This window comes from Drosophila willistoni, assembly GCF_018902025.1.
Source record: "Drosophila willistoni isolate 14030-0811.24 chromosome XR unlocalized genomic scaffold, UCI_dwil_1.1 Seg105, whole genome shotgun sequence".
In the NCBI taxonomy this organism is placed as follows: Eukaryota; Metazoa; Arthropoda; class Insecta; order Diptera; family Drosophilidae; genus Drosophila; species Drosophila willistoni.
In genome coordinates, this window is record NW_025814054.1 from 1273862 (window position 1) to 1293094 (window position 19233).

General features: G+C 39.5%; 1 protein-coding gene across 5 annotated transcripts in view; it reads left to right on the top strand.

The window, feature by feature from the left end:
* The window catches only part of LOC6645017 (titin), a 78278-nt gene that overhangs the window by 20347 nt on the left and 38698 nt on the right, over positions 1-19233 (top strand). For 3 of the 5 annotated variants that reach the window (XM_047011743.1, XM_047011744.1, XM_047011745.1), the window contains exons 11-12: positions 9695-9769; positions 13290-19157. In XM_047011743.1, coding sequence (XP_046867699.1) covers positions 9695-9769; positions 13290-19157 — 5943 coding nt within the window. Of the gene's footprint in view, positions 1-1655; positions 6972-7167; positions 8404-8823; positions 8892-8990; positions 9295-9694; positions 9770-13289; positions 19158-19233 lie in introns of all 5 variants that reach the window. The other 2 variants (XM_047011746.1, XM_047011747.1) reach the window with 1 other exon arrangement.

The window sequence follows — 19233 nt, forward strand, 5'->3', positions numbered from 1 at the left end:
TATTGACGCTTTTCTTTAATACTAATTTCACACGACCTCTTGACCTCTTTCTCTCTCTCTACCTTTCGACTCTCATTTGTATTCAATCACAAACCAAATTGAATTTGTTGAAATATTTTTTTGCCGCTTCTTTTAATTATTTTGTGGTAAAAACTATTATTATTTTTATTTATGAAAAAATGCTTTACTAAAAAATTAATCATAAAAACTCATGCGACTTTTGTTTTAAGAAATTTATGTTTATGTTTACTTTCTTGATTGATTTCGATTTGTTTCCATACAAAACATATATATACACACACACACAAACATACATACACTTTTGTTGTTTAATTGTATCTCTCATGTATTTAATACTCGCCGTCTATAAATAAATTAAAGCAAATGAATTGAAAAAAAAAACTGAACTGAGAAATCGTATCGAAATCGAAATGCATATTTAATTGGAAACTTTTGTTTTTTTGATAACCACTGCCGCCGCTTCCTCATCCCTGCTGCCACTGATACAGCTGCTGACGCTTTTTTGCTCCATACACAACTTGAACTCCGAATCACAAACACACTTAAGATTCCCTTATACAAAAACACCGGAAAGATAGCTTAATCACAGGTAAAACTAATTGCAGAAGTGCTCTCGATCGATCGACTGGCTAGAATTGGTTTTGGTTTGACTAGATGGGTAACTGACTGACTACCTTCTGATCTGTACCCGATTGTTGTCTACATTCGAATGAGATCTTTAGTTGAGTGCGCTGCGCTGCGCCGAAACTGCGCCGAGCGCTGCCCAAAAATATCAGCAGGCAAGCAGACACACCCCGCCCATAAATTTTCAGTACAACTCGAAGCTGCTCTGTGCTCCGTGCTGTGTGCCCCACCTGGTGACGTAGCCGGGCGCTAATCATATATCTATTTTTGGCCATAATGAATTGTTGTTTTGTTAGTTGCTCTCAATTGTACTTGATCGTGATGATGATGATGATGAGTCGTCTTAGTCGTTGTCTTCATTTCATAGTCATGACAATGTGCCAAATTTAGATGCAGGTTAATGCAGTTTAAACCATGACCACTAAGTGGATTCGTCACAGTCGATTAATGTGAATCAGAAAACCTTTTTGTTCTTTTTTTTTTTGTTTTGTTGTATTCATCATCAACTATTTTTGTCACTTTTTTGGTTGGCCAATTATTGAAAATATGTATGATAGATAAGGTGGTTTAGCCCATCCTCTTCCCCCAAAAACAAAATCATATTACACTTTCATGGTCTGCCAACAGTCGGGGGAGCAGTCTATATAATGATTTGTGGGGGCACTACTCTTAGGGTTGCTCTTAATGCCAAGCAGCAGCAGCAGCAGCAGCATTAATATTTATTTATTTATTCATGTATATATGCTCTCCTCCCCATGTCTCTTTCTCCCTCTATATGTTTGCCTACTAAATTTAAATTTCAAGTTCATTGTTTGTATGTGCCAAAAGATTTATGATTTATTTTCATATAAAAGGCCTTGAGACATTTCAAAGGTAAGTGGTTGTCCCTTTTACCCCTGAAACTATGCTGTGAACGAACTCTGGAACTTTGGAAGTCCATCAATTTTTGTCTATCTCTGTCTTTCTTTTCGTTCTCGTATTAAATGAAAAATCTGTCACCCCTATTTTAGAACGACGTATCTCGGCTTTTCAATTGCGCACAATTGATTCTGCCGAAGATGAGTCTTCTTCTTCTGGCCGGGAAGATAGTGCACCTGAATCACAATATCCCCAGCAGCCAGGTCAACAACAGCCCGGCCAACAGCAGTATGGCCAATTTTTGGGGGTCAATGGTCAAGTGCAGCATCAGGGACGCTCCCGTACCAAGAAACCTAAAGTGCGCAGCAAATCCCTGCAGCCACCGACCAATGTGATACCATGGCGTAAGGCTTCGCGACCAAATCGTGGTCGTTCATTGGACAAACAGCCCTTCCTGCCCGGCTTCAAGCCCGAGCCGGTCAAGTCATGGACTGAGGAAACAATAAGTCTTAAAGCCACGCCCATTGAGAAGAAAAAGCCAACGCCCAAGCTAGAAGCTGCACAGGTCGTTTTAAAATCCATTAAGACAGAGCGTGATCAAGGCATTATGAGTTTGGGTGCTACACTAGAGCAGATTATTGCTGGAAAGACAGAAAAGGAAGCAGTTCCATGGATTACTATGCGGGAAAAGCTTAAGCAAGTGGAAAGCGTACAAGAACAATTAAATAAATTTGATTTAGATGAGGTTTATTTGCGTCCCCTGGAGGGACAAATTGAGACTGATCAACAATTGCCTCAACAGGCTCAGGTAGAACAAGTGAAACGCACTCAAGAAATTCAACGTCTGAAGAGCATGGAGAGTGTTGAGATTATGGAGATGACCGATCAGATAGATAAGCTAATCACACAGCAGCAGAATAATAAGGATCTGATACCGTGGAAGGAGATGCGTCAGCAGCTCAAGAGTGTTCAGCGTGTCACTAAACAGATGGATAAATTCAAAATTGAAGAGGTTGAACTACGCCATCTGCAGGCTCAGCAGGCCATTAGTGAGGATCTGATTACAATGACAATCGATGATAGTTCAAAGGGTTCCATTTCCAAGATAATGCAACGTGATCAGATACAACATTATGAGGATCAAACGAACCTATATAAACAGCAATTCATAACGAGTGAAGATGTTAACATAATGCATGTTTCGGAGCGCGAACAACTTGAGGCCCAAAGACTGCTTCAACAGCAACAGGCAGTCAATTGGCGTCAACAGCAACAACAACGTCCTGAGCTTCAACCTCAGACCTCGGTGCAAGATACTATACTGGACCAACAGACTCAGGAGCGACAAAGGCTTGTCCAACAACAAAGCCTTATAGAGGAGGCCCAACGCCAGCAATTTGTTCAAATTGAGGATACCCAGATGATGACTCTGGAGCAGTATGAACATCAGAAGATGATAAATTTGCGTAATCAGCAAGAAGCTTTCCATTGGCGAGAGCCACGTCAACCTCAAAAATTCATTCAAGTTGAAGATTCTTCTGTCCTACAGTTGCAGGAGCGAACAGATACTCAAGAACAACAGTTACTCCAACAACAGCCAGTTATGTGGGAGCGTGGTAAAAAGAAGCCAGAGCAACCCCAAGCCTATCAGCCACAGCCGCAACCAACTCAAGAGGAATATTTCGACAAGCCACAGACCTATGAGGAAATGCATGATGAGCTGATAGAACCAGTTCCTGTTCAGCAACCACAGCCAGTGCCAGTTATGTGGGAGCGCGGCAAAAAGAAACCAGTTCAGCCCGCGCAAAAGACCTATGAGGAAGCGCATGATGAGTTGGTTGAGCCGTTACCAATTCAACAGCCCGAACAGTTACCTGTGCTTTGGGAACGTGGCATGAAAAAGAAAACAATTGATCAGGAAGTTTCAATAACGCAGGAAATAAGCGAAACATCACAGGTGGTGGAGCAGCATGTTGTCGAAGAAACCAAAAAGACAGCTGTTCGACGTGTCATACCACCAAGAGAGCCGGAACAGAAGGTTGAACAGGTTCAACTAAAGCCAACACCGCGACAGCGTCCAAAGGAAGCTCAAAGGAGTGAGGAATTCCAATTAAAACCTCTAAAGACAACAAGACTAATACAACAGAACGTCGAAGAGACTTCGCAGAAAGCTTATGAAGAAGCAACCGATGAATTGCCGGAAGAGATTGTGCCAGAAGAGCAAGAACAGCCGCAACCCGTTATGTGGGAACGTGGCAAGAAAAAGCAAACCGAGCAGCCAAAGCAACAAGAAGTTGCAACAGAGCCTAAAACTCTTGAAGTTGCTATTGATACTTTGGATGAAGACACAGTGCAGCCTGTTGAACCGCAGGCACAGCCAGTAATGTGGGAACGTGGTAAAAAGAAGAAGCCTCAGCAACCAGCAGTTGAAGAAGTACCCAAGACACTCGAGGTTGCTGTCGATACCATAGAGGAACAAACCGTAAAACCTACTCAACCCGAACCACAACCCGTTCTATGGGAACGTGGCAAGAAGAAGAAGCCACAACCACAAGAAATTGTCCAAGAAAAGGTTGAGGAAGTACCATCCAAGACTTATGAAGAAGCAATAGATGTCCTTCCCGAAGATGCTAAGGTTGAAGACAAGCCAGTGCCAGTGATATGGCAGCGCGGAAAAAAGAAGGCACCGGCACCAACCAAAGCAGATGAAGAACAACATCCTGACGAAGTTGATGCACAAGTAGAAAAAATTGTGGAGGATGTCATCCAAGACGAGGAAGAAGTTGTTGAAGTAAAGCGTAAGGTTAAAAAGGTAAAGAAACCAAAAACAATTCAGCAAGTTTCTGAAGAAGTTCAAGAACAGCCTGAAGAAGAGGTTCTTCAAGAAGAAGTGATTGAGGATCAAGAAGAGATAGTTGAAGAAAAACGCAAAATCAAGAAAGTTAAGAAACCAAAACAACCTAAGGAGTTGACTGAAGAGGAACAGCCCGAAGAGGAAATTCCAGAAGAGGAAGTCGTTGAGCAAGAAGAAGTGGTCGAAGAACAAGAAGAGGTTGTTGAAGAAAAACGCAAGGTTAAGAAGGTTAAGAAACCTAAGCAACCTAAGGAAGTGACTGAGGAAATTGAAGAACAGGAACCTGAAGAAGAAATTCAAGAGGAAGTTGAAGTAGAAGAGGAGATTGTAGAAGAAAAGCGAAAGGTTAAGAAAATTAAGAAACCAAAGTCCACTGTAGAAAAGACTGAGATCGAGGAAGATCAGCCCGACGAAATAGTTCCACAGGAAGATGTTATTGAGGAGCAAGAAGAAGTAGTGGAAGAGAAGCGCAAGGTGAGGAAGATTAAAAAACCAAAGAAGAAGGTTACTGAGCAAGGTGTAGAAGAGCAACCTGAAGAGCTTGAAGAAACACAACCTGAAGAAGTAGAAGAGGTTGAAGAAACGATCACTGAAGAACCGAAAAAGACAAAGCCTATTATCCAACCACAAGAAGTTGAGCAAGTGGAAAAAGTAACGCTAAAGCCAGTTGCAAGAAAGCAAAGACCAATTCCCGAGAAAGAGCAAGTGGAGGAAATTTCTTTGAAACCTTTGAAAAAGACTACTATTGTCTCGGAAACGTCACAGCCGGAAACACCAGAAGTTGAAGATGTTCCAAAGGAAGAAATTATCAGCACTGAGGATCAAATTGTTGATGTTACAAAGAAGCGGGTTAAGAAGAAAAAGCCCAAAACAAAGATTCCGACTGAAGAATCTGTAGAAGAACCCGTCGAAGATGTAGAAGAGCTCGAAGAGGAAGAACAGATCGAAGAAATTCAACCTGTGGAGGAAGAAGTCATTGAGGAACAGCCTACGGAACAGCCTACACTAGAAAAGGTTGGTCCCAAGCCCAAGCCACAGAAACAAGAAATTGTTGAAAAGGTTGAAGAAGTTGCTTTGAAACGAACAACTAGACCAAAGAAACAGTTGCCGCAGGAGGCAACCATTGAAGAAGTGCGTCTTAAGCCCACGAAGCGTACATCCGTTAAACCCGAGGAAGTTACGCTTGAAGACGTAAATCTTCAGCATGTTGAAAAGGTTGACGAAGAGATTGTGCAAGAGGAGAAACGTAAAACCAAAAAGGTTAAGAAACCAAAGCACGAAGATCTTCCCGAAATCGCTGATGCCGAACCAACACAATTGGAGGAAGCTGAGCATATTGATATTGAGAAGGAACCCAAACCTGAAGAAGAACAACCTCAAGTACCATGGAAACGAGGCGAGAAAAAGAAGCCAGTCGAAGAGGTGTTGGAAGAGAAGCAGTGGCCTTCTGGAAGGCGCCGTCCCCTTCCACAAGAGCAGCCTGAGGAGGTGCAGCTCAAGCCAATTCCAGCCACGCCAGTCGAAGAGCCCCAAAAGCCCGAAAAAGCCATTCCTGGACCTAAGCTTGTGCCTGAAGAGAAACCAGTTAGTGAAGAAGAAGAACTTGAACTAGAACCTCTAACGGTTCCTGACGACAAAGAGCCAAAGGAGAAGATCAAAAAAGAAAAGAAGAAGAAGCCTAAGCTAAAGAAGGCAACACCCTCGGTAGATGAATTATCTGAAGAAGTGGCTGAGCCATTCGCAGAGCCCATCGCAGAGGAAGATCAAGTGGAAGAGCTTCCAGTTGATGATGTTAAAGTAGTCGCAGTTTCTGAAGATGTGTTGCCTGAAGAGGAAGTGGTGCCTACCGAAGAGACACCAGAAACTAAGCAGAAGGCTCATAAGAAACGCACAAAACGCCTAAAGGAGGCTTCGATTGAGGGTCAGCCACAACTATTGGAGGCTGCCATTGCCGAAATCGAAAAGGTCGATGAAATATCGCAAGAGATCTCACAAAAGACTATTACCCTATTGAAAAAGACTGAAGACACAAGACCTCAATTCATAACGACTGAGCAGCTCATTGAACTGGATGTAGAAGATGTGCGCCGTGATCTGGAAATGAAGGTCACTTCCAATATAATTAAAAAAGAGAAGAGACGTGTGGTTCTTGATGATAGTCAACCGTTGCCGGAATTAGAGTTAATCACCCAGAAACGTATTCAGGAAGGTATTGATAAAATGGCCGATGAGGAGCTGATTGAAGATCAACAACTAATACAAAATCAACAAGAGACCACAACCTCTGAAGTGATTGGCCAGGAACGCAAGTTGGTCAAGAAAAAGAAGAAGGAAATCAAACCGCCACGCATTACAGAGAAGTTGCGGCCCCGCCAGTGCGTGCCAGAGGAACCAACCGTTCTGGAATGCAAAGTGGAAGGTGTACCATTCCCAGAGATTAATTGGTACTTTAACGACATTCTACTTTTTGCATCGGAGAAGTATGAGATAACCGTCGTAGAGCAGGTGGCCCAACTGAAGATAGCAAAGGTAACTCCCAGTGATGTGGGTGTCTATACATGTGAGGCCAAGAATGAAGCTGGAGTCGCGACAAGTCGTACCAACATAATTTTAGGTAAGTTTAATTTAATTGTTTATTATTTCATAACGAAAATCAAAATGAATAGAGATCTATTCAACAAAATCCCTCCGTTTAACAAACGAAAGTTCCCTTTAAGTTCTATGCGTTTTTGTATATAATTTATTATTTCCCCACAACAAAGCACAAACACAAAAATTACTTAAAAACCACTTATTCACATTGAATACAGAAAAAGAACAAGGCGTTGCTCCGCAGTTTACGAAACCTCTTAAGATAGAGTTTACAGAAGAAAAGCAGCCGGAGCGTTTGAAGGTTACGGTTACCTGTCAGGTGGCAGGCAAACCAAGTCCTCAGGTTAAATGGTATCGAGGCATTGAAGAAGTTATACCCAGTGAAACTGTGCAAATGTTCTATAACGAACAAACCGGCGATGTGGCACTGGAGGTTATTAATCCAACTCCCAATGAGGCTATTACCTATTCTGTGCAGGCACAGAATCAATTCGGTCGTGCTATTGGAAATGCAAACATTATGAGTCGATTGGATGAGGTGCCGAAAGAGATTTTGAAGGCACCGACTGTTACACCACTGACCGCTGAAGTGATACCGACCGGAGGAACTTTGTTCTTCGAGGTCAAGTATGATGGTATGCCCAAACCCGAGATTCGATGGATGCGCAACGGTCGTGAAGTTATTGAAAATGAGGAGACGATCATAGAGACTACAGAGACAACTACGACCATTAAAGTAATTAATATGAATCGTAAGCGTACTGGCAAATATGAGGTCTGGGCCAAAAACAAGGTGGGTGAAGCTAAGGCTTCAGGTTCCGTTGTGGTATCTGATCAAAAACCGGATAAGCAAATCCGGCCACCACGTTTTGTGCAACCGCTAGAACCCAAGTATTTTGGCGAACATGAAGTGGCCATACTTGAAGCAGTTGTTGATTCTGAACCCCTGTCATCGTTCCAATGGTTTGTGCACAACGAGCCTATTAAGAGCTCTAATGAATGTCGCATTGTCAGTCAAGCCAATAGGACGACGCTGCTAATTGAGGACTTCCAGAAGAAGTTTACAGGACCCTTCACTTGTCGGGCAGAGAATGTTGGCGGCTCTGTAACATCTACGGCTAGTGTAAATCTGTTGGAGGCATTGCCACAGGAGGAAGCCGTTGAATTTGAGTCGCCACGTTTCGTTGAAGAACTAATTCAGCCCGTGGAAGTGATGGATGGCGAAGCTTTGCTGCTAACTTGCCAAGTAACTGGCAAGCCCACACCCAAAGTGGAGTGGTACCACAATGAGGAAAAGATAACTGAAACTAAGGAAACAACCATATCGCAGAATTTGCAAGGCATCTGCCAATTGCAGATAACTGAAGTTTTTCCCGAAAATCAAGGCCTATACAAATGTGTGGCCACCAATAAGATTGGCAAGAGCGTAACCAAGACAAACGTTAAGATTCAAGGTACTTTTTCTATGGATGGTCTCAATCGATAGTTAATTTGTTAATCACTTGAAAAGTAGTGCTCACTCTACAGACTACATGCATCCCAAACCTCCAAACCAAACAAAAAACATTGTTAGGTCTTCCAATAACTACAAACTTTAAGCGCCTTTTTTTCCCCACTCAAAACTCTGATAAATTTTATTTTTGCATACTTCTTGTACTAACTGAACAATAAGCATGTGATTCTTCGGAAAGACTTACTCTACTCTAAATCCTTCCTTCTATCCCAGTAAACATTTTCTCTATGGGTTTTCCTTTTGTAAATAATTTTCCTTCCTTCCGTTCTGCGTTCTGTTACTAGACTCTGTCTGACACTTTGTTGTCGTGTTATTGATATACTTTCGAATATATGTATATGTATGTACTTTTGTTTTGTAGCATTTGAATATATCCCCGATTCTGAAATCACTGGACTCACAGGATCTGAGGAGGATCTACTTGATAGAGTAAGCGCCAAAATTGTAGTAAATGAGTTTTTTTGTTGTCTAGCTCTGATGCCAATTGTTAACATCGTTCAAACCTCCTACTCTATTGTATTACCATAGACCATCTCAATCGACGAACAAGCACCGAAAATTATTAAAAAGCTACCAGAAAAAATCGAACCCAAAGAGGGTGAACAAGCGAAATTGGAGGTTAAAGTTATTGGAAAACCGAAACCGAAAGTCAAATGGCTACGTGACGACGAGCAGATATTCGCCTCTGAGGAATATCAAATCGAAAATTTCGACGATGGCACCTCAGTGCTGGTTATCAATCATGTGTATCCCGATGATTTGGGTACAATTAGTTTTGAAGCATACAATCCGCTGGGCGTGGCTGTGACCACGGCATTATTTGCAGTAGAAGGTACTATACTATGGTTATTCGTGCAAATTATACCATTTTCTATATATCTATATTTATTAAATGCAGCAATTGTTTTTTGGAATTGTTGAAGTGAAATATTTTTTTCAGATTTTTTTATATCGCAACAGTTGTATGAAAAATGCAATTTTGATCCTCCATCCCGAACCTTACTCCAAATTTCCCAAACCTTTATCTTAACAATTCCAAACCTAAAATAAGAAAACTATACTTTTCTTACACATAATACACTTGAAAGAACATAAAAGGGCTACACACATATTAAGCACACGTTATTAAGCTTAAGGACTTAAATCGGTAGAAATTTTCCAATTATATATAATAATAATTCTTTTACTACTTTTCTTACTACTTATATTTGAATTAAACAAATAAAAAATAGGCATCGTTGGATCTAAGGACTACCGCAAACCAGAATGGGTTACTCACATGGAGGAAATGCAGGTGGCTCTGAAAGGTATGTATCGACTAATAAGCTAACTAAAATCCTACACTTACCACTGTTATGTGTATATGTGTTTTAATTTCGTGTTCCCAACACACAAAATGTCTTCCGTACTACAAACAAAATCAACAATAAAAAATGTAAAATCAACAAAAATTCACAATTTGTCTGTATTATCTACTATTTTGTCTGTCTCTCTCTCTCTCTCTTTGTATCTCTCTGTCTCTCTCTCTCTCTCTAAGTGTCTATCTTTGTCTCTCTCTCTCATTCCTTGTCTTTTATTTTTGTATTTGTCCATGTATTATACAATGTATCGTATAAAACAAAATTTAAAAAAAATAAACAATCAAACCAATTATGTGAATCTGTGAACTCTCCCCCTTCCCCCGCCCACCGTTTTACAGCTCTAAGGCTTGCTCCCCTACCATACCTAGCCCCCCTACCAACACCCCATAAAAAGTAAACGCCTATAGAATTACTAGAATTAAAATATGACTTTCTGATGAATATTCTCTTACAGTATTACAAAAGAAAAAAATAAAAGAAATTTACTATTTCATCTGCAAGTAATTGGTTGTGTTCGACAAATTGATTTCAAAATTTAAATGACTAACAAAAATCTTTCTATATTTCTAAACAAAGACAAATCCAAAGAAATTGTATAACATTCCCAGAGCGCTGCTTGTTCTACTATACTTGAACATAATGAAAATTATATATAAGTATTTGTTTTATGTCAAGAAATCAACTGTTTCTATTTTGCATGTTTCAACAACTGTAAGAAACTCATTATCGTTCTATATTCAATGTAAAAACTACGCAAAACAAACAAACAAACAAACAAACAGACAAACAAAATTTTCAAAGTCCTATACACAACACGCCGTTTAGTCAATGTAAGTACACGCATTCCAGTAAAAACACACACACACGCATGTTTTCAATTATCGTAGTGTAGTGGTAGTGTGGAAACTAATCCATAGATCTATTATGCCATCTTTATGCTTATAGCTGCTAAATGCTCACCATCGCTACTAAATGAAATGCGTGACTGTCGTGCTGCCTTAGGTGAAACAGCAAAATTCTCAATACAATTTGCCGGTAATCCGGTTCCAGGTATAGTATAGAGCCTTTCGGCTATAAAAGGTTTCTTCTAAAGAACAGAACAGGGCTGATATAGAATGGCACATTTTTTTTTAGATATACAATGGTATTTCAACAATGTACAACTTAGGGCGTCTGAAAAGTATCGCATGATAGTCCAAGAGAGTGAAGCAACATTAGAAATTTTAAATATTACCGCGGAAGATTGTGGCCACTATAATTGCAAATTAATTAATGAAATTGGCATGACAATGACACGAGCCAAATTTGATATATCATCCACATCGAGCATCATTGAGGAGGTGGAAAAAACAAAGACGAAGACAACTCTTAAGAAAAAGTCGGGTAAAAAGACCATGATAAAAAGGTCAGGGGCCTCAGAGTCGCAGAGCATGCATAAGACAGAAATTAAGATAGTTCCAGCTGAGAGTACTACAACAACTATGAATGTGATTAGGGTGAAACAACCTGTATCCATACTTGTGGAAAAGAGTGATGTATCGGAAGTGATGCAAGTGAAAGATCGTAAAGTAGCCGATGCCGAGCAGCAATCGAGCAAGATCATAGAAGAAAGCGAAGAAGAGGAGGTGGAAGAAGTCGAAGAAGTACAAGTGAAAGAAGACAAGAAGTACACATCTAGTAAAACGATTGAGTTGACAAAAACCGTTGAAATTATACGTACTAAAATATCACAAAAAACTATACAAATCGAAGATATTCAAGAAATATCGCAACATGAAGAAGTTCAGTGGCTCCTGGAGTCCATTGAGGCTGAATCGTTTGGTAAAATCGGAGAGGCTGCGTTAAGAGATTTGGCCACCATAGGACTACTTTTGAGATATGGCTGTGATCACTATGAGATTACATATATGTATGAGCAGAGTATATTTATATCGCTAAAGAAACCAGAATCGCAATCGGCTCTAGTGCAGTTGGTAGAGCGAGAGGGTCATGAAGAATTAATCACTCAAATCTTAAGTGAATCTTCCAATGAGGATGAGACTATTCTGGCAGCTACAGTTGGCTTTAAAGCCTTTATACGAATGTTACAGACCTATGAGATAACCATTGAAATTGTCATACGGAAGTTTGTTAGAGAGGACTTCATCTCACAGGACTGGAAGATATGTGGAAAGGAGGTTTGAATTTTGTTTATTGTGCTTTGTTTCCTTTTTTTTTTATTGTTTGTTTTATATAAGCAGTTGAAATGCTTAAAAATCAAAATGTTGTGTCGAAAATTGATTTACCTCATTGGGGTTTTAGTTATTATATGCATTTCAACTGAAAGAAATCATGACAGATTAATTGACGCACAATTTTATATTTATTTCTATCTACTTTATATTACAATAAAATCTAGAGAATAGTAGAGACATCGCATATAATTGAAAGTCACGAGGCTATAACGCATGTTAAGATCGGTAAGTTTGATTGAGAAAGTGCCGCTTTCGCATAGAAAATGACGAAAAAATTGCTTCTCTTGTTATAATTACCATATTTTTTTTTTCGCCTACTAAGTCCATTTTTTTCTTTTTTTTTTCATATTTTAACTTTGCTTTTGTTATATGCACCTACGCCAAAAATAAATATATTTATATCTTTAACCAAAACGTAGAGGAAACATTTGTCGAGGAACGCACAATAGTTGTCCATGAAGGTTTGAACATAAACACAGATGAACTGTAAAACAAATAAATAAACAAAATGTACCACCATCCCACGAAACTACTCAACTTACTACAGTCTTATTAATATTATTTAAACAATAATAAAATATTGTCTTTAAAAATATAACAATTAAAAATTTTTTGTTGAACCAAAAGCCGAAAAAAAATCATGTGTATATTCTAAACCAAAACAAAAAAAAACAAGAAAAAACTACAACCACTACCAAAAATATTTTAAATCCAATTAACCGCTAATTCCCAATAAATATTAGAGTAAAAGCTATCTTGCTGCAGAGTTATATACAAATTATAAGCTTACAAAACTGTACATCTATTTTCGCTTCTTTAACAATCTGACTCTAATTTGCTTAAAAGTAGATTGAGCTTTATTATCCTAAAAATGCACGCAGACTGGAACTCGTTGTTAAGATCTGGTAAGTTAAAGCTATTTCAATGTTTGTCTGTTTGTCCATAGATTGCATACATTTATACATATCTGCATATTGGGTTTATTCATTTCATTTTGGCCGTGAAAGCTTTGCCCGTTTTACCATAAGCACAACTAATCTTACACTCTTTAACTATTTATGTATGCTTTGAATTGGCTTACTGCTGATGGATCATTGAGACCATATTTAGTGTATTTGTTTTTGCTATTTAAAAGCATTAAAAAAAAAAAGAAACAAACAAAACCAACAAAAAATAATAAACACAAAAAGAAAGGCCGACATTGTCATTGTTTAATTACATTACATTCACAGAAACAACAGCCACAAAAGTGGAAAAACAATTCATACAGCATCAACAAGTACAAGAACAATTACAAGTACAAGAACAAGTTATACAAACTCAGCAAGAAATTGTGCATAAGAAAACGAAAACTAAAAAGCATAAACAACAACATAAAGAACATGAAAACGCCGAAGAAACAATCACAGGATCACCACAAATAGCTGAAACACTAGAGCGAACCGAGGAGATTTTCGTTGTGCCATATGAAACACTTTCTATACAGAATGTACCCAAAGAAACTTTGGAAACGGTTGCAGTTGCAGTTACCGCAGAACTTTCTACACCGATACCGAAGCCAGCACAAGCGAAAGATAATATTTTACCCCAGAAATTGGTGGCCACCAGTGAGGAATATCAAACACTAGATGAAGAAGTACTTCATACTCACGTTAAAGAAGAAAGACCACAGGAAGATAAGCTTGACGAGCGAATTGAAATACGCGAACGTAAAGTTGTTAGCATCATGGAGCCAGAAACTAAGGAATCCTCCAAGGATCTAAAACCATCTAAGATACCAAAGTCTGTCAAGGCCTTGCGTAAAGTAAAGGAATCACGGCCACTTCTGGTGGAGTCACCCAGCGTGGAAGATACTTTGGATGAGCTGCAGCCACTTAACACAGCAGCACCACAACGAGCTCATGAAGAGTTACAGGTATCGCATGGACTTACAGAAATGGAACAACCCGCTTTGGATAGCCTTGAGCAGTTAAAACCAATGCCAGTGCTAAGTGAAACCGCGAAACCCCTATTATTGAATCAGGAAGGACTTCAAATCACCGAAGCAGTAAGTAGTGAAACTGTGGGTGAACAATTAACACAAGTGAAACCCAGCAGTGAGCAGATTTCACCTCAAGTCACTTCAAATATCAGCCTTGGCATAAGCGAATGTCAACCAGAAGATTCGTTGGATGAGTTAAAACCTGCGATGGAAATACGTGAAGAGAGATCACAAACCACCATGCTAGAGTACAAGGCTGTAGATATTAGGGCTTCAGAAGTTTTAGAGACCTTGCAAGACATTCCCGATGAAGCAAAGCCCACGCGAAGCTCGGCAGATGCTAATGTAAAAGCTGAAGAGATTCCTGTCATAATCCAACAAACGGAGATATTCGAGACGCTATCAGGGGATGAACTGCCAAAGCATCGCACATCCGAATTCCAGGCTCTTGAGCAACTGGTTTTAGCTGAAGGGTTGCTTAACACTACAGCGGATTCTCAAAGTCCCAAAGAAGAGAGCTTACCAGTGTTCAAGTGTGATGCCAAAGAGGCAAACCTGAAAGTAGAAGCCCAATCTTTCCCAATAGTAAGCCACGAGACAACATCCACTGTTGAGGCTACCACAGAGTTGATTCTGGAAGATATACCCAAAAACTTGGCGGCCACACCTGCTCAGACAAATGCATTGACAATTGGTGAAACTTTGGAGACAAATCTATCCGAAATGACCGATGAGCTGAAGCAGCCACTTGTGGATTCAACTAAGCCCGCAAAGGAAACACTAACTAAGACGTATGGAACGGCAGAGTGTAGGGAAGAGGCAATTTACGAAAGTGTGATTAATGTATCAGAGAGTGAGCAAATTATTAGTCAGGGAAAAGTCAATATTACAGAAGGAGAATTAGTTGCAGCCGTGGAGGTACCAATTGTAATAGATACGGAACAGGAACTAGTGCCACTAAAACCTGATATTGCAGACGCCAAATTGGATTTCATACAGCAAATGGCTTTGGAAATCAAGCAGGATACTTTGGCTGAGAAAGAGACCGTAATACCGAACGAAGAACTTAGGCACGAACAATCGGCTATAGAAAAAATAATTCCTGTTGAGTTAAAGGTGACCAGTGTGCTAGAAGTTTTAGCCGATCAGTCAGCAGGCGATCTAGTTAGCGTAGAAGATTTCAAAACATCCACTGCTGTCCCAGTGTTTGAATCGAAACCAATTGGAGTAACTAGTAAGCTGGATCTACTGGAAGAGCTGGACTATTTAGAAACACTTCCGCAACCTGAACTAAAAACAGGTAACATCCAGATGGATGACGTTGTGCAATCATCGCTCGAAATTACTAATGTTCACTTGAGTGAAAGAAGCTCAGAACTAAGTGAAGATTGTCTAAAATTACCCCAATACATAGCTAAAACATCAACAGAGGAATTTAAGCATACCGAAGGGGTTCAAATTATGGTATTGGAAGGAACAGAGGAACACACAGACGATACAAAACCTACCAAGCTTAAAGCTGATGTCAATCTTCATCAGCAACATGGAGCTGATGTTTTAGAACAAGCACCACTCGAATCACTACGACCATATCAACAGCAAGAACACCCACATGAACAAAAATCCGAAAGTAGTTTTGATCTATTGGAATCGACGCAGACAAATGTGTGCCTAACACTTGAACAGGAAACAAGCATTCAGGATGAGGAAATAAAGACGTTAAGGAGTGCTACTATTGGACAGTCAAGTGCCCTGCAAGTGACCAGCAATGTTACTGCACAGCATATGGAATCATTGCAGAAACTAAATGAAATGGGTCAACCAGAACATAAAGCTCATATAACTATGGAACAAATAATTTCAGCAAATGTTCAAGAAGTTATACCAATAGAAAATTTGGAAGATTATTCAACACCAAAGTACAATGAGTCGACAATGAATAATGTAGAGATAATAGAGACAACTTCTGCTTTGAAAACTAGCTCAGCAATTGTCAGTGAGAACACGGAAAATTTAAGAGATCAGACGCTACCTCAGCAAATTCAGATCACACCAAAGCTGAATGAATTCACTCAGAAAACACCGTTGGCCCAGCAAATCGATATTCTAGACTACGCCGCAGAGCTAACTGAAAATATTCCATTATTAGCAAAGGGCCAGCCAACTGTAACTAGTTTGTATGAAATTAGTGTTCGCGAGACAGAAGCATTCGAAAAGGAGAATTTGCTTGAGGGTGTGGAGCAGCCATCAGAGCAATTAGTAAAAATTGCATTAGATTCTACAGTCGGCATTGCAATAAACAGACAAATGGATTTATTAGAGTCTGAACAAGAACTTAAACTAGCCGATCTGCCAATGGAGCAAGCCAAAACAGTTGCTGCGGATTTACTCAAATTACCAATCACGGAAGGTGTAGAAGACAATTTGGCGCCAGAGAATCTAGAGGACTTTAGTGTTAAAAATAAGTTCGCACATCACACAATTGATCTCTTGAATGAAATCAAGTCAAGTGAGGAAATGATATTTGAGTCAACTAACAGAACTATAGATAACATTCGAACCGAGGCCGTTAGCTCACAAACATCGATCATTCCTCATGAACATACTCAAGTCACCGAATGCTTGGTTATTGACAAGACTGAAGTACTCGATGATAAGCCAACGAATCAAGCAATTGCAAAACGGATACAGGATAGTTTTTCCCAATCGGCAATTGCACAGGGACAAAGCACATTGGAGTGTGAGATTAGTTTTACCACGGAGACTACGCCGCAACATAAGGCAAATGTATTAACGGATGTTCCACAGTTGTATACAAAATCTGTCGACGATTTGGCTGTCTATGAAACAATAATTGATGAAAAACCTTTAGAAAGATTTGGTCAGCAGCATGCAGAATTTACTCATGAGCTCTCCCATGGTCAGTCTACAGATTTTCAACAAGCAGTAGAATCAGAAGATATCTTTACTACGAAGCCACAAACATTTGCTGTGGCACAAAAAGGTGATATTTCCTCAAAACTTAGCTTGCCAATAAGTACTAGGAATCAAGTGATAGAGGACGTTAATCAACTTGGACGATTTATGGCAAGCGAAAAGCTGGCACATTCCAATTTGGAAGGAAAACAAAATGAAGTTGCGGTAACGGAAATTCTATGCATTGAGAGTTCCGAAAATTTAGCAAAACCAGATGTGAAATTAGCCAATGCAACTGAGTCTTTGGATAGCATGTACAAGGTAACTCCCGAATTGACAACAGAAAGAACTTTCCAGAAGGAATCAACTATTCTAACTGAAGAGCCTACAAAAGTCACTGCTAGGACTATGATGGATGAACTTTTGCAAGGTACCACAGTTTCCCAAATTATGTTTTTGGAATCATCTGAATATATGAAAGATGTTTTAATTCAGGAATCTCAAGCAGAAGTTGCTATTGGATTAAACTCTCGAAAAGTACAAACTCAACAAGATAATTTAGTAATGCAAAAAGAAAGGCCTTTAATGGATATTTTAGAGCTTCCAGCATATGGCAAACCGTTCATTGAAGGCACACAATGTGAAACAATAGTTTCTGAAGTCATTCCTATCGAAAACATAGGTAGCGTAAATGAACCTGAAGCGCCAGTCACTTTTCAAGCTGAGCCATCGTGTAACAATCAAATCTTTCAAACTAACATTGTCGAGACTCAGTTTCCTTTGGATAGGGAAAAAGAATCAAATATTTCTTTGGATAGTATTGCTCAAGCTAAAGTCAAGTCGGATGATATGAATTTACATAAAACTATATCCCAAGTCACTTCTTTTGAAATAGCAAAGGAACTTCAAGGTGACGAAGACAAGCAAGAACGATACCCAAAAATATTAATGGATGCAGATATCAATCGGGCTCAGTTGACGACAGTGCAAACCACATTTATCAAAGAAGACAATCTGGCTCCATTAACTATCGCTCCAGAAACTGCCCGAGTGTCTGGCATAGAACAAAAATCAATTGTTACAGAGGAAGTTATGGGAGTAATCTCAATTCAAGAAACATATGATCTTCAAATACCAAAAGAAAATAAAGCAAATACAGTACAACAAGCACATAATGAGGCAGCTAGTATCACTGAACAATATACTTATGAGCAGTCTGCATCTATAACAAAAGGGAAAAGTTATCATATCACAACCAAACCAAAGTCGGTGGATAACATGGCCCAACCGGTTACCACCACAATGGTTGAAGTATACGAAAACATCGAAGGCCACGGTGAATTTAGACCTGAAAGTGTCATACCAATTTCAGATTCCACAGTGCTTTCTGATTTCAAGGTGTCGGTTGTAGAGGAGATTTCTGTGCAGCCCGCCTTAGGCGGTCTGGTGACTGTTCAGCCCGAAGAGCGAAAAGCTATTACAGATTCAATTGCACATAAAAATATAGTTCTAAGCGAGCAGCTTCCGTTCGAAAGTGTAAGTCCATTGCAGGAGAATAAAATGATTGTTGAACTTCCAAAGGAAGCACCGGCTGATGTGAGATTAGCTGCTATAACAAGTGTATTGCATGAGAAGGGAGTCATTCAAGACGCGAGTATACCTCAAATCGACACAAAGCATGCAACTCCATCAATAACACCTCAAAATATATATCTTAATGAACAGATAATTACAGCGGAACAAATCGGTTCACTTGATAATAAGATTAAGCAACCAACAGCAAATGCAAACAAAAGCTATGAAACAAACATTACAGCCACAACAGAACACGTCGACATATTTAACACAGCAACAGCTTCAATTGACAAAATACATTCTTTGGAAGAAGTAAAACCAACATTCCAAGACAGCAATTTAGAAAGTGCAATACATAGAACACAATTTGTGGTCGAAAGTGTACACAACATATTGCCAACAGTTTCCGAAAATGCACAATTAAAAACAACAACCACACATGCTGAAAAGGCTACCACAATTTCTGAGCCCCTGACATCAACACATGATTCAAAAGAAGATACTGTTAGTGAAGAGAAGTTACAAACACACGAAATTTTAGAGGAGGTTGCACAATCTGTGTTGCAATTGCAAACACAGCAAAATGAGTATGAACAGAATTTAGTCAAAACGGTAAAACCTCCAAGGGGTAAGTATCCAAATAGGTTTAGTTTAAGCAGTTCAACCAAAAAGGCGTATTACTTCCATTACCTCCTGACCCCCAA